Here is a 16,157-nt window from a genome sequence, read left to right as displayed (position 1 = left end):
ATGCATGGTGGAGGCTACGCGATAACCAAACCAACCCCTTTAAGCCACTGTAGTGAAACTCGCGCTGCTGTGCACATCGCCGCTCGTTCGGCTACCGTTCTTCTTAAACTAAAGAAGGGTTGCGGCCATCTATGAGCGATGATGGCAATCAATTGTCTGTTTCCCGCCGTCGGTCATAGATGGCGATAGCTTTCTAGAGTTCCATGTGATCATTTGTTCGCTGGTGCACACGATCCTGGGGAACATAGCCCTTATCAGCTCCGCTAATTAGAACCTTAATTCAAATAACACAAATACATAAATCAATCTCAAAAATAGGGTGATAAGTGTAACAACAAAAACGGCTTGACGCAAAAAAAAATAATTTTTAAAAAATTTAACGTTTCGCCTTTAATGCTGGAGGCATCTTCACTAACACAAACAGCAAATGAAAGTCACAGGGAAAGTTCGGCTATTTAGGCATGAAGTTTTTGTACACATCCGGCAGGGGGCCAGGGGTCTTGTTGACCAGCGATGAGTCACTTCCACGTTTGTCGTTCTGCATGAACGAAGATTCCAGCAGCGTTCTCAGTCCCCACCTTCATTCCCCCGCCAATGTCGATGCTTTGTCAAAGTCAAATTGGTGGCCTGACGTCCCTGCGTTGTCGGCGATTTCGGATTTGAATCTAGTGGCGTTGGCGGCCTTGGCGACGTCCCGTGCTTGTTCTTTTAGTCTTGTTTTCCCTTTCCGTCCTGTCTCTCCAACGTAGGAAGTGTCGCATTCCTTGCACTGCACGTGGTAGATGACGCCTCTTTCAGTCTCTGAAGGGATGAGGTTTTTGATTTCGAGATAATATTGCCAATCGTTCTGTAGGCAAGGACAGAACGAGCGGGTTGGTAGGGATAATTAAACTTCAGTTAGAAAACGAGAAGGAACGTCCCTTCTCGTTTTCTTCAAGTTTATTTGTTCTGTAGGGTTTGTATACAGTTCGTATTCCCAACGGCCTAAGCACGCGTCCCAATGCCTCCGAAACTCCCTAGACGTACGGAATGCATACGACATCACGTGTTCGTTTGGCACCATCCGCGCGCTGAAGGTACATTTGTTTCTTAACGCGGTTGATAAATCGGTCGGTGGAGTTACGTTCCTTCAAAGCCTCCCGCACACGGTTAAATTATTGATTGCTGAATGACGAGTTAGATGGGACTGTTTCTGAACGATGAAGTGACTGTCTTACAACATAACTTTTTTGTTGAGTAGGTTTATGAGAGTGGTAGTTAAGAAAGTTTTGTGTGACATGGCTTACAATATAGATATTAAAAATAGCGCAAAAAAGACGAGACAAAAACAGGAAGAAGCACACAGGACAAACGCTAACTGGCGAGTAAAGTTTATTGAATGCTTCCAACTGTGCTATCACCGTGCACGCGCGTAATCTCGTCAGAACAAAAACACCGCGTACCGCCAAATCAGTAGATATAGCCCGCCCACCGCCTGTTCTGAATGTTAGCAAAACAGCTAAATCACCACGCCGAACAATCCGAACGCGGAAAGAAAAAAAAAAGGGGGAAGAAAAAGCCGTGTTAATATTTACAAGCTAGATAGCGTTAATGAATCTTTACTCTTTCGGTTGTATATACACTGATGCGACGCTGATGCCAATGTATTAGTCGCATGCATGCATTTTTTCCGCCTCCAGCAACTCTCTTTCTAACCTTCCTTTCTTGCGTACCTCCACGTACGCACCGTCCAGCATGGGGGTTCAACCACAAGTTTTAAAATGCCCCGGAAAGTGGGAACCGTAATTGTTGCCAAGAGAAGTCGCATTTACTCGAAGTCAATCATTTAAGCAACGTCTCGTCTGGCCTATGTAAACACGTACACAAGTTAAAATAAACCTGTAGACCACCTCAGTGGCACAAGGCACAAACTTTGTCACGGGTGTCTTGCTGCAAGCAGGTTTCTTCCCTTTCGGCCCCCTCACCATAGAGGACATTTTAGACAATCTGCGCAAGGCAGAGAAAACAACGTCCACGTCGAAATTAGATGCCATCCTTCTCAGATTGTGCGACTCTTTATGAATGTAGGGCAGCACTACAAAATTATTTGGTTTTCTCTTAGGTGCAACGGTAGAGCTTTGCAACGTTTTTAGGAGGGATTCCGCAACACCCTGTATTAGAAACGAGGGAAAACCGAAGTGATCTAAGCGAAGTGTCTGGAGATCAAAACTATCACTAAGTACTTGCGGACAGGGCTTCCGGAGTGCCGACCGGAGGCGCACCGAGGTGATTCCCCTCTTTGTCAATTCAGAGTGGGCTGTGTCAAAAGCCAAAAGGGCCTTTTTTTGTGCGTCGCCTGTACATCCAGCACACATGGTCAAGGGAGTTAAAGGACAACCGAACATCTAAAAATTGTAAAAATCCTTCTAACAGAAGTTCATAGGTAAAATATAAATGCTTAGAAGATCTGCTAAAAATCTCCCGAATAGTCTCGACTAAAGAGACCAGGCTTTGCTCTAAAGGAACACTAACAAAAATAATAAAATCGTCAACGTACCTACAAGGCTTTACAACAGGGGCGTCAGCTAACTCATGCAAAACCGAGCGGTCAAACGTGGCAAGAAAAATCTCACATAGTAAAGGCGCCACACTACACCCGATACAAATAACACGCCTCTGCACATACATGTTGTCCTCAAAGCAAACAAGCCTTGAGTTTAGGTAGCAGTCCAACACTTTCAGGAAAGCATCAGCCGTAAGTTAACACGCATTTTGAAATGGAAGAACGCCCGATGTCTCAACCAGTTCCCGAACAGCAACTAGAAGTTCGTCGTATGGAAGGAAATAAAACAAATCCTCAGCGTCTAAGGAGAAAGCTTTGTTGACTGCAGGTAGACCCTCCCCTAGTACGTCAATGAGGTGGTCCGAACTGTTCACCTTGTATGAGTCTTCTGGAATGAGTTTACTCAGGTGCAGCTGCAGAAACCTGCTCACTTCGGCCTGCCAGCTGTGTCTCTCGGTGGCAATGGCTCTGAAGGGACACTCAACTTTGCGCGTCTTTGCCGCAAATAACATTTTCAGGACATCCAGTTCACACTTTTTTTGCACGCTTAGCCAAAGCATCGAGGTTCAACTCCTCCAGCATCTTAATAGCTCTAGTTTTTGCCGTAGCCGGTCGTGTGTCTGCTAGTTTGAAGGTATTGTTGATGGCCAGCGTAGCTTTCTCACCAAATAATTTGTTTGGGAGTACCGTGAAGCTTTGTTCTTTGCCAGTCAACAGGAGCGAAAGGTCCGAGTCATGGAAGTGACGGACAACCCTCCGGAGGACGGACCGATTGTCGTTGCTACCTTCCTAGCTCCTGTGCAAGGAATCCACTCCTTCTGACACGCACTGCTCCTTTTGCTCTGTGGGAGTCTTGTCTGCAACCCCGTGGACAGCTGCCAAGAGTTCAAGTTTGTCCGCAGACATTTCAAGACTAAACTTTGGTCCTCTTCCCAGCACTCGCTCCACGGCAGGTGAAACCGGAGCACCACCCAAAAATACCACGGCGGCAACAAAACTGTCGCCTTCTTCTTCGGTTGTGACAGCTTCAAGCGAGTTCTGCACCAATGAAATTCCGCCGTCGCTACCGCCAACCTATGGTATTCTGCCAATCGGGTCACTCCAGCTTAGCCGTCAACACACCACTTGAAGCAGCTGACTCTCAACCAGTTGTGAAGGAATCGAACTTTGGGCCAACACTCGTACTTGAGGATCTTACAATTTCTCTTCCAATGCCCGATGGACAGACCCAAGTCCCTAAATACGGGAGAAAGGTCCGGTGGGCATTTTCCTTTTCGAAGGCAGTGGACAAGGGATCTGACCTTGCACGTCGAGAGGGCGATGAGACTCGTGCACTGCGCGCACTGCTCACATAGTGAAAACTTACACTGAAAAGAGCCCAATGAAGAAGAAATGTATTGTAAAAGCTTGGTCTGCTGAGCACGTTGGTAATTGACATTCGATATACGATATACTGGTGTCTCCATCACAAAGAAAGGTTCACTCGTCCTGTGGACACGTACCTCTAAAAACGGCAAGGTACTGCGAGTTTTATGTTAGCAGGTGAACTAAATAGCGAGGTGGACACTATTCAGATTGCGGTGAAAATAGGTTACATGCACTCTGTTAACTGTTAAAAAAGTGTCATTGACAAAACGACGGTAGAAGTTTACGGGGAAATAAATGCGAGACATCTAGTTAAGATTCTGATCCCTCTTACGGAAAACCATAAATTTTCCGTCTGCCATTCCCAGGAATTTGTTGAAGTTATGCACGCAAAGATCCTGCTATTACACAACATTATGGTATACATTGATGTGATTTGAATATTTACGAATGTACCCAATGATCTGGTGGTTGATGTCGCCCGTGACCGTTTGTTGGAAGACCAGTCATTGTGCACTCGCTCAATCCTACTTGTTGAGGACGTTATACTTCTTTTGCGTTTTTGTCTCAAGCAGTGAAATTTTAGTTTTAATGGGGACATATATCATCAGGACAGCAAATGCCCTAGGGAGGTCCTGTTTCCGTAACCGTCTTAAATCTCGTCATGGAATATGCTGAGGAAAAGGTAATGACTGGCATTGATTTCCCCGTAAAGTTCTACCGTCGTTTCGTCCATGACAATTTCGTAATAGTTAACAGAGAACATGTAACCGATCTTCACCGCAATCTGAATTGTGTCCACCCCTCTATTCAGTTCGTCTGCGAACACGAAACTGGCAGTACCTTGCCGTTTTTATATGGACGTGTCCATAAAACGAGTGAACCTTTCAAGTGACACAGAAAACTTTCTTAACTTTCACTCTCATCACCCTACTCAACACAAAAGCACATTTGTGAAATCGTTGCATGATAGTTCAGAAACCGTTTAATCTAGTTTGTCACTTAGCAATCAAGAACTTAGCCATGTGCGGGAGGCTTCAAAGGAACGTAACTACACCAAATGATTTATCAACCGCGTTAAGAAACAAATGTACACTCAGCGCGCCGGTCGAGCCGAACGAAGATGGGACGCCATAAGCACACCGTATGTTAAGGGGGTTTCGGAGGCATTGGAACGCACGCTTAGGTCGTTAGGGGTACGAACCGTACACAAACCCTACGAAACAATTGTCAACGTTATCTCGAAGCTAAAAGACTCCATCCCTACATACACAGAAAGAGGCGTGATTTACCAGGTGCAGTGCAAGGAATTTGACGCTTCCTACAGTGGAGAGACGGGACGAAAAGGGAAAACAAGGTTAAAAGAACACTCACAGGACGTCACCAATGCCACGAATGCCACCCACTTCAAATCCGAACTCGTCGACCAATCATGGACGCCATGCCACTAATGTGACTTTGACAAAGCATCGATCTTGGCGAGGAGAAAAGTTGAGGAGCGTGAAAGCTTATGGAATCTTGGTTCATCCAGAACTGCCAACGCGGAGGTGGCTCATTGCTCGTCAAAAAGAACCGTGGCTCCCTGCCGGATGTGTACATAAGGTTATGCCTAATTAGCCGAACTTCCCGTGCCACTTTCACTTGCTTTTTGTGTTACATTATATGATTATTTTTTGTATTGTCAAGCCGTTTTTTGCACTAGAGTTATCATTTTTTGCCCGGCTTCTAGGGTATTTTCGCATTCAAAAATAGTAACACCAGGTAAGAAAAGAATTGAATTGTAATTTCTAGATATTTTTAAATTTATAAACTACGGTTTGCATGAAGTCATTTCCAACCTAACCAGGGTACGGTTAAGACAGGTCTCCAAATATATCAATCACGACATCCTGTTACAAAATGTGTATATCCTTAAAATTAGATAGAATCACCTAAAATATAGGATGAAAACAAATTTCTTACGAAAGATAAATTTACGAGTAAGGTGACAAGAGATGAAATAAAAACGACGAGTATGAAAGAGGAATAACCGTCAATAAGAAATACTGTAATATGCTAAGAGAATACTCTGATCTTTATATCAAACAAAATTATTTATTGTTCTCAAATGTATACGAGAACTTCCGAGATGTTTTTCTGGAAGCATATAAATTAGACCTATATGTTTGTACCATGAACCTGAGGGCTTAGCGTGGGACGCGTTGTAAAAATTGACTAAAAGTAAACTCCAAGTGATTAGATTATGGATATGTATCTTATTATCATAAAATGTAATAAGAGGTGTAATGTCCGATGTAACACACAACTATGCGGAAGGGAATGATAAATATCCACCAGATTACAATCCAACCAAATCATCAAACTTTCTAAAGTACTTAGAAGCAAATAACCTATATAGATGAGCCGCACCTCAACCGTTACACTATGCTGATTTCGAGTTTAGAGATCTTCCTGTGTCCTCATCAAAATATTATAAGTTACATCCTCGAAGTTGATGTTAAATATCCTGAAGAAATACACAATATGCTAATTGTTCATTTGCACCAATCAAATCAACCGAAAAAGTTCTCTTAACACCAGATCATAAAACAAATATGTTATTCATTATCTGGTCTTAAAGTTGATCAAGGATTACATAGACACAAACATAACACTGCAAAATCAAATTACAAATCCGCTTCAGCTGAAGAGCGTGATAGTAACATTGACTGGGAACAGAAAGAATAAAACAACCTCGGGACGTGTTTGTTTTACTCTTTTTGTTGCCAGTCAATATACGTAAAAATGCCATTGAAAAAAAAACAATTCGTTAGTAAACGATATTGTTTAAGGAACAACAATTAAAAACGTAATAAAAAGCCAAATCACAGAATTAGTTTCGGATCAAAAAGGCTTAAAATTAAAAACGAATTTTAAACTTCATATCCAGGAAATTGTTAAGTGAGGATTTGGTTTCAATTTATTGTAATAAAATAAATATAGTTGCTGACAAGCCAATATATTGCAAATCAGTTCTCTATTTTTCAAAGACCTTAATGTACGACTTTGGAAATTTAGTGGTTAGCTCAGTGATAACTGTGTTGTAATATTACCAAAAAACATACCTACAAAAGTTTAAACTCTCCCAAATGACACCTGATTTCCTTTCCTTATAAAGATGTTGCATCTTTGGCATCATAGGGAATGTGATCTCGCCACATTCGCTTTGATTTAAACTCCCCCTGATAATCGCTTTGATAGTCACAGTGGATAATTTATGACCTCGTGAAATATTTTAGCTTGAGTTTTAATTTTGGTAAACAAATAACACACAGTTAGCTGAATTTGGTGATGAAGGTGGACGCAAAATTAAAGTGGTCCCAAACGCCTAGTATGACTAGGATGATCGGGAGTCAAGTGTTTTCCGAGTTCGTCTGAAGTCTGCGATATTCTCCACGCTCTGGTGAATGAGCTCAGAGTTTTGTATTTTCAACTTTTCGATTTCAATTTGTTGCCTAGGCTAACGTACTCATAAATCCGAGAGAGAGGAGAAAAACAAAAATAAAGGAATAACACAACGCGGCTTTTTGTTCTTTTTTGTTCTTTTCTCAGTGTTTTGAAACTAAAAGCGTTCGCCAGCTAACCTAGGTTATTACTCTTATTTTGAAGCTACAGTACTCTTGATCACCACCAATCAGTCATGGCCAACCACCCTTTTGCGACGCGGTGTTTATATGCTTTTTTTTGTATTTTGCTACCCTACAGAAAAACGCAATGTGACATTTAGCTATACGAATTAGGGAACTAGACATCTATCTGAATTTTTTCTGGACTTCAAGTTTTCAAAAGTTATTTCTTTGTTGGCAATTCGTATTTTAATTTTCGAAAACAATTTCAGTTAGAACTCTATTTCCATAATCCGGATAGTGAAAATGTATACTGGGTTCTCCGGTAGGGTAAGAAAAATAATAAAATTGCAAGGCCATCTTGTTGCTGATTCAGTGATTCAGGCGGTTAATAAACAAACAATTCGCTGTCAGTGATACGAAAATGCCTGATCTTTGAGTAACGAATCTCGGTACAAAGGATGACAATTATAAATATTCTTAAAGCGTCAAATTGGTTTTAACGGAACATAATCCTCATTGAATTATTCGGTTTGTAGAGCTGTCCGTAGATTCTTTTTCTAAATGGAAGAAGGAAATTACTTCACGTGACCTTACATAACTTGACGCACACACTAATTGAACTTCCTCACTACTAAATTTTGAGAAAAAAGTGATGTCATCAGTTTTACTTCAGTTTCCCTGCATTATTAAACAATAGGTTCCTCTTCACCCTCTCAAACAATTGTTTTCTGTTTTCTAAACGAATTTACACTATCGCCCCTTAAATACTGCAGTCTCGCATTAGCTGAGTAGCTGTAATTTGTCTAAAGACCACATCTTTTGGGAAGAGCATTATTAAAGTATACACAGAACTCAAAGTCGCCCAATAAATTATGTGAATCCCACTCTGAAAACTATTTTCCCGTTGCTGTACAACATAGATCATCTCAGAATATCATGGTGAAATTAATTGTCCTCCACCTATCGCCGCGTACGGTGAGCGGTGTATGACGCCGAGCTTAATAATTTTGAGACAAACAAGTTTGCAAGATATAAATTCGTATTGTATCTGAATCGGTATTTTTATTTAATCTCAAAAACGGTTTTGGGGTCGAATTTAAAAAAAAATACTAAAATATGCATGTCATGGCAGCATTCTTGAGATAAAGACCGGGAATAGTCAAACGTAGCGGATTTTAGTTATTGAGGTATTGAAGGTTGAAAAGGCCGATGCGAAAACTGACTTTATCCCATCGGTCGGTGATTGCATGTTTGAACTCTAGATTTTTCTCATTTCTCAAAATAAAACACTAAATCTGTTTTTATGACGCTCTTGATGTGCGTTTATCATTTTGCAGTTACTCTTCACGGGTTTTTGCGTAAGAACTACAGGGTGAATCAGAGAGTGATGGCTGTTTGAAGGGACCGCATAAATTAGTTCGTGAACGTATTGAGGTAAACGTTCTTGAAAGATGACCAAAGAGCGTCCCTTTTGGATATAAAAATAACGCAAAGCTCCTAACTGCGAAGGTCGTCTGCTAAAAAAAAAGCGTCTGACTGGCGCAACAGCCGATAGACGGCAGCATGTGAAGTCGCAGGCGGTAAGATTGCCTAGATTGTAGAGAAGGTCCATCTGAAACCGTGAAGAGAGTTTGAACTTTAATGGCAGACATCTTGTGCGGCGATTGGTAGCTATTGTGCATGAGCTGCATTTTCGTGTGGTAAGAAGGGGAGCAGAAAAAAAGCTGGAAACGTCTGCAGACGTTCAACGCTTTCGTTACCTCCTCGCAGCTTGCATTGTAAAGCCGGTCCATAAACCACGTAACCCGGATCGCACAGTTGAAACGTCTCTCTAATACTACAGGCTGCCTGGAGGCGGTACGCTTGAACGGTGCTGCGGTGGCAGATAATAACAAGGCACATCGGCGTCCGGAGGGGGGCAGTAGCAACTGTCAGCACGTCAGTATTTTATTCTACCGATAAGACATAAAACAATTGAATAAAGCATCGAGTTTAACCATTTTTAAGTGTGTCTTGTTAAATACATTTTAATTAGCTTGAGATAACTGGGAAATTCAATATTAGTTATATTCATTGAATTCAAATGCAATATAATATACGTAAAATAAGTTATTTTACATCCATTTGAACGAGCTAATGATTTGAAAATCTAGCAAATCTGAAACCATTTTTTTTAAGCCTATATATTTTTTGCGTCATCTTTTATTGCTAGCAAGATAAGGTTTGGTTTATCTGTTAATAGGAAAAGAAAATGTAGTAATTTGTTTGTATGACCGCCATTAAAACATTAACCTTGTCAGTTGTTATTTGTGACTGCGTCAGCCCATAGGCATTGGTTTGGCCTACATTGTTGCGCGTTATCGTCACTTTCCTGATGACAACCGTTAATTTACATTTAAACTTATCGGTAAGTAAAAATGTGCCTAATGCAGTGGAAAAAGTGTTTTACTCCACAACAAACTTGCACTATTATAACGCATCTCTGACAAGGTTGAATTTTTCATCGCTGTATTATGAACAAAAATATAGAATATTTTACTGAAATATATAAACAAACCGCTATCTACATTGCTACCAATAAAAAGTCAAACTAATAAAATATGTATTTTTAAGAATATTTATTCCAAAGTTTCTTAGCTTTCGAAACGTTCATTCATTCAAATGTGCGAAACATATTTTAATTTGTACAGATATTATTAAACTTGTATTCATTACCAAAAGCTAAGTTTGAGACTTTTGATGATGTCAAGATAATTCAAATATCTTAAGTAGGGCACACGCAAGACTTCACCGAAATTCGCTAAAATTACCAAAGCCACACTGTTCCATACTTTTCTGATATTTCAGAATATAAGATTAATTCTTTTTAATAATTAGGCCTAGTATATATACTTTGATGGTGTATAAAAAATATAAGCGCCTCATTTTGAGAAATTAGAAAATGGCGAGCGGTCAAACAATGAATCCCCGAAAGGGGAGGAAAATGTCAATTTTCGTCTCGCCAACTTCAATGGTCAATACCTCAAAATAAATATGAAATTAACTAAGCTTGCCACTTGCGCTTTCATTACAAGAATGCGCCCAAAACAAAGAAACTTTAGTAAAAATTGATAAAAATCGACCCCAAAACGGTGCTTGAATTAAGATGAAGACCCCTAAATACATGTGTAAGAATAAAAGTTTCCAGGAGTTTTTGGAAAACATTATAATCGCAAAAAAGATTAAATAAAGCGATATTTTTGCGGGGTTGCAAGAACTGGTGGCAAAAAGTATTTTTGTTAGGCATATATTTTTAACATACCGGATAAATATTACTGTATTTGGGCATAATGCCTGTAAGTTAAAATCATATCTCTATATTTTGGTAAGATGACATAAAGGAACAAAATACGCACCTTGTACATTTGCAAAAGCAGGGGAGTAATAATCAAGGTCATCTGCGAGTATTAACCTGCAATGTTATGGACAGTGTTAGGACGTAGTAGATTACTTAAACGGTACTGTGTCTCACGAGTAGTGTTTAGTGCTAGAGAACGAACTTGAGGGAACGAGCAACTTTCTAAGATCTTCTCGTGTGCGAGTGCTTGTAGGAATGAAACGTATTCGCAAAGCTATTGTCTTACGGCTGTGCCACTGGTCGCACTAGGGACAATATTTTACATACTCTTTCACGCCAAAAGTGAAACCGTTCAAGCTGCGAGTAATAAAACAATATCTGCTGCATTTAAATCAATTTCGGCATAATTTTTATTTTATTCTGAATAAGCAAAGTTCCTGAATTCCAGTTGATTAGCTATTCGAAAAGATTGTTGACCGTCAATAAAATATCAAACTAGTAAGAACTAAGGAAATAGCTCATTTTCAGATAGATAATTTGTGTTTTAACTAGGCCTCCGTTTTTTTCGGTAAATACTAATATACACCGAAAAAATAACCCAGGAGGCGGTTTTCTCAATAACAAAAAAAACCCGACCAACCCCGCATCAAAGCTGGTTTTTAATTAGAAAAAAAAACAAAGCTTCAAGAGAAGTAAATGTTTTATCTAATGCTAAACCTTTGGTAAATGGGAGGTGTAACGAATTTCTAAATTTGAACAATTTATTGGTACACTCAGTCACTGTGAAAAACGTATACAGCACAAAAAGGTTTTATTTTCCTAAGTGCTCTAGTTAAAAAAAAAAACAATCAAATTGAAGGGCAGAGTACCCCTTCAATCAAAACGCCAGCCACAGAAGCCTTTCTTCAAGTGACGTAAAAAGGTACCAGGTGGTTTCCAGTCGGGTTTTGCTTTAAAGACCCCAGCGGTTCCACCGCGATTGTCGACTTCTGAAAGGCTTGCAAACGCGCTCTTAAACAGGCATCGACTCGAAATTCTCTATTAAATTCACCTGAGGCCGCTTTTGCGCTTCAGCCGACCTCGGCTCCACTGGACGATATACTCGGCTATTTTCACGAGAATCTCAAGGTAGCTCCCGAGCAACATTGAGAAGGTTTTCGAAGCAAGTTTGGGATGTAGTTTTCGCCGACGAGTCGTTCGCGGAATTTGTGAACATCCTCTTAAAAGCAAAATTTCGACTCTGTTGCAACGAAGACGACAGCCGATCGATTAATATGCGAAGACGGAGTTTCAGGACTCGCCTGAACTCGCTCAAACATTTCGACCGGTGCACCTTTCTTGCGTGGTAATGCTTTATGCGAGGGACCGTTGAGAGCATGCTCCAGTCCGTGCTTGTGGAGAACGCGAATAATCAGGGAATGACTGCCACTCTCATCGAGGCTTCAACTCCTCGTCGATCAGCAATTTTAAGGTGCCGGTACGTTCTAAGTTGTTACTGGGGACCTTGTGAACTTGTTGCAGAAGACAGTGTGCCGGGTTGTGGAGCGACTTCCTCGGCTCCTCGCACGTGCTCTCTTCGATCGCCAGGTGAAATGACCGGATGACATAAAACCTGTTAATACTGCAGATTGGGCGAGTTGGTAAGGTATCATAGCGAACCAGCACACAAATAGACAGTTACTCAAAATCCCAACACACAGAAAAATACGCTCACACAGCGCTGAATCAGTTGATAGTTCAGCGCTGTGTGAGTGTATTTTTTTGTGTGTTGGGATTTTTAGTAACTTTCTACCTGTGCGCTGGTTCATAATAATGACCGGATGACGCGACAAACTTCAACGCAGCCATGCGTGACTTCTACGAAAGGAAGTTTTCATGCGTTATACTTCGTGCAATGATTGCACTTGCGCCAGGATGACACGTCCTGACGGTCTCCATGGACGTTTTCAGCCACCTAGAAGGATACTTTTCCTTTATCATGAAGGTAAGTAACTTTATAGTTGGTGTGGCTCGTAGTTCCAAATCTATATAATCATCACGCTGAGGTACTCTAGCGAATGTATGAAGTCGGGCGTAATTAATCAAAACCTATGAACAAATTTGTGTCTTGCCACAATTTTCATAGCAGAGCGTGTAAATCGCGCGCCGGGTCTTGAAAGAGCAGACAAATACGTGTAAATAAAACAAAGTGCCGATTGGGTTCGCCAGCACAATTATAGTAGCGGCCAGAGCGCCACCTCCTTGTAAGAATGATAGAAATTGCATTTCATGTTTGTTGTCCATTAGTACAGCATTCGCTTATGCTACACGAACCTTTTGAAGATGATATACTGGGATCCTCGATATGAAGTAGACTTAAAAAATAGTAACAAATTGAAAATTGTGAGTCAATGTTTAGTTTGTCATTAAGGTCGGTCGAAGCACTAACAATAAACATACACATAAAAGCCTTCAGTTAATTGAATGCATTACATAATACACATTACTCACAATACCTTCGTTACGTTTTTCCTTGTTTTTTTTATTTAGTTTTATTCGGGTTATCTGTGTGATTTGTTACTCACAACAGTCTCAGATGTAACCAGTTTTTGTTCTTGCATCGGTTTGTGTCATATGCTCCAAACTGTGTGACGAGTACCCACTGGTTGAGAAGGTTTGTTGCTCCTTGACGTTAGAGTCTATTTTCTCTACACTCCGTGGGCACTTCGAGAAGCGCAGCGATCGGACGCGCTCAGCACCAGCTCCGTTTGTCAAACGATCTTTTTGACGAAAACCACCAAGGTAGGCCCACTTTTGTTGACGTAGAGTTTTCCAACGAACTACAGCACGTATCGAGTAATTTTAGACCCAATCCGTCTGGAACTGTGCAAGTTACGACCGCATTTTGACCCGACCACGCCTAGGCCTAAAGCCGGCCGAGGAGCGTTGCTCCGCTCCGGCTGCCACGCCGGCCGCAATGGAGTCGGCAATGGAAATCGATGCTCCCAAGGACTCCAGGACCCCTTCCGTTGAGACGAAAAAGAGGAAGTTTCAAAGCGACGCCGAGGATTCCGTTTCACTGACCCCTGAAAGCGACGACAACGCAGGTGCAACGTCGCCGCCGCTTGCCTGCCAAGTGCTCTACTGCCACCGCCGAAAGACTTACCAAGGACAAATTCCTCGTGTTGATTTGTCCGCGAGGCTAGTATCCAATCACGGAAATCCCCAATCGTGTCCTTGGCAGCGCTCTAATTAAGCTCGCTCCGCACCCATCGCTTGGCAAGTACATGTCTACCAAGATGGACGCTCGCAGCAACCCGATCACGGTCACCGCATATAACAGCACGCATGCCGATCGGATTTGCCAACTTCACCAGACTTAGAGGGAGAACAACACGCCCTTCTAAATTGAAGCCCTGCACCTCCGACCCCGCGGTACGTCTCGTGGGGTTATTTGCGTCGACCCGGTGGGGACTAACGCACTGCTCAGGGATAATGTAGACTGCGAACGCGCCGCGGTCCACGACGTCAAACGGATGGGACGAAACAATTTCGCCATCGTCACCTTCGACACACCCCGACTACCCAAGACGGTGCGCTACTTCACGGAACTCTGCAGCGTGTCACCCTACGTTCCGGGAACGCTAGTGTGCTTTCATTGCCACAAAGATGTTCACCTCCAGAAACACTGCCCCAACGCCGCGGTTTGCAAGACATACGGTAGGCAACAACACGAAGGCGCCTGCGGAACCCCCGCTGCTTGCTGCACGCTCTGCGTGGCGAAGGGTCACCTAGCAACGGATCCTAAATGCCCAGAACGTGAACGCCGACCTCAGAAAAACAAAAGCCGCACGGAGCGCCGGTCACGTAGCCGATCGCGCCGGCGCACCGCCAACGCAGCTGCTGCGCCACTCCGTGAATCGTCTCCGACGCCGTTAGACCTCAGCACCGACTTTCCACCACTGTTCCCGGACGCGACTCTTACGCCGGTGTCTATGAAAGGATCGTACCGCAGTCCCGCGCACAAAGCGGTGAACTTCGCCTCGTCTTGCACTATAGTGCCACTGCAGCAGCTCTTGCACTATAGTGCCACTACAGCAATTGCGATATCCGGCAAGGCGAAGAGGTCCAAGAAGGTGTCCGCTTGCACCAAGCAAGAGATCCAAAAACTCACTACGCGAATCGGTGAGATTCAGCAACGACTGGAGGAATTATATCAACTCCAGAAAGAAAAAAAACAGGAGGAAGAGAGGGAGCACCAACAGCAGCTCCGCGAGAAGAGGCGTAGGCGTACGCTGACGAACCGCAAGCGGCGTTTATCCCAGTCACCTGCTCCACTCAGGCGTACCGAAAAACTACACCCGAGCCGGCGGAAGCCATCACGCTATCACAAATACGAGAAATGATTATCCAAACGCTCCGCAACCAGCTCCGGCGTCTCCTCGCGGAACACTTCAAACAACCAGAAACGACCTCCTCGGGAACTCCCCAAAAGAGCCATCATGGCCGCGCCAAGTAAATCAGTGCTCCTCCAATGGAACTTCCGTACCCTCGCGACCAACGCGAGTGAATTAATTGAGCGTTTAAGGACACTAAAGAACAAACCTCTCGCGCTCCTTCTCCAAGAAACGCGGGGAACCGCACCTGGCATAAACAGGTATAAAGGATATTTCCAACCTAGTATACTCCACCACCCTTCCGAAGGTCCGCCCACCATAGTGGCCCAGGCAGCGGTGTTTGTGCGAAAAGACATTCGTCACTGTCAGACAGACACCACAAGTTTCGGCACAGAGTACCAGGAAGTGGTGGCCGTGGGCATTTATCTCGTACGCGGCCGCGCGCTCCTTGTAGCCTCCGCTTACGTCCGTCCTGGTAGCGTTAGAAACCTAAGCGATAACTACCAATGGCTCAGTAGACTGCGCACTCTATATCCACTGGACGAGGTATTGGTGGGCGGCGACTTCAACGCCGCCAACACATCATGGGGCTACAGATGCATTTCCCCGCGCGGCCGGCACCTCGAGGAAGAAGCGAACGATGCGGACCTCTTCCTTATAAATGATCTCGACTACCCTACAAGATTAGGTCTCCATTCCGGACAGCGAAACACGACACCGGACTTGACCTGGGCTACGGAGAAGACCATCCGAGAGTGGCGCTGCAACGGGGACCCCTGGAGCAGCGACCACTTTCCCGTTTGGCTTGAGCTTCAAGGTCGAGTTGCCGAGAGGAGGAAGAAAGTGAAGTATGTGGACTAGGATGAGTACCGTGAATTTGTCCAAGAGTCGGAAGAGGCCTCCCTTCCTGTAAAGATTCTCCAAGCATC

At 43.1% G+C, this 16,157-nt stretch overlaps 1 protein-coding gene across 1 annotated transcript in view; it reads right to left on the bottom strand.

Moving 5' to 3' along the window:
- The window catches only part of LOC120839938, a gene marked incomplete at its 3' end in the record, with an annotated part of 208,837 nt that overhangs the window by 39,951 nt on the left and 152,729 nt on the right, over window positions 1–16,157 (bottom strand). The window contains exon 9 of the mRNA XM_042287971.1: window positions 10,911–10,966. Coding sequence (XP_042143905.1) covers window positions 10,911–10,966 — 56 coding nt within the window. The remainder of the gene's footprint in view (window positions 1–10,910; window positions 10,967–16,157) is intronic.

Source organism: Ixodes scapularis, unplaced genomic scaffold, assembly GCF_016920785.2.
Source record: "Ixodes scapularis isolate PalLabHiFi unplaced genomic scaffold, ASM1692078v2 ptg000712l_1__unscaffolded, whole genome shotgun sequence".
NCBI lineage: Eukaryota > Metazoa > Arthropoda > Arachnida > Ixodida > Ixodidae > Ixodes > Ixodes scapularis.
The sequence above is the reverse complement of the archived record's forward strand: the minus strand, read 5'-3'. Positions and strand labels throughout refer to the sequence as shown.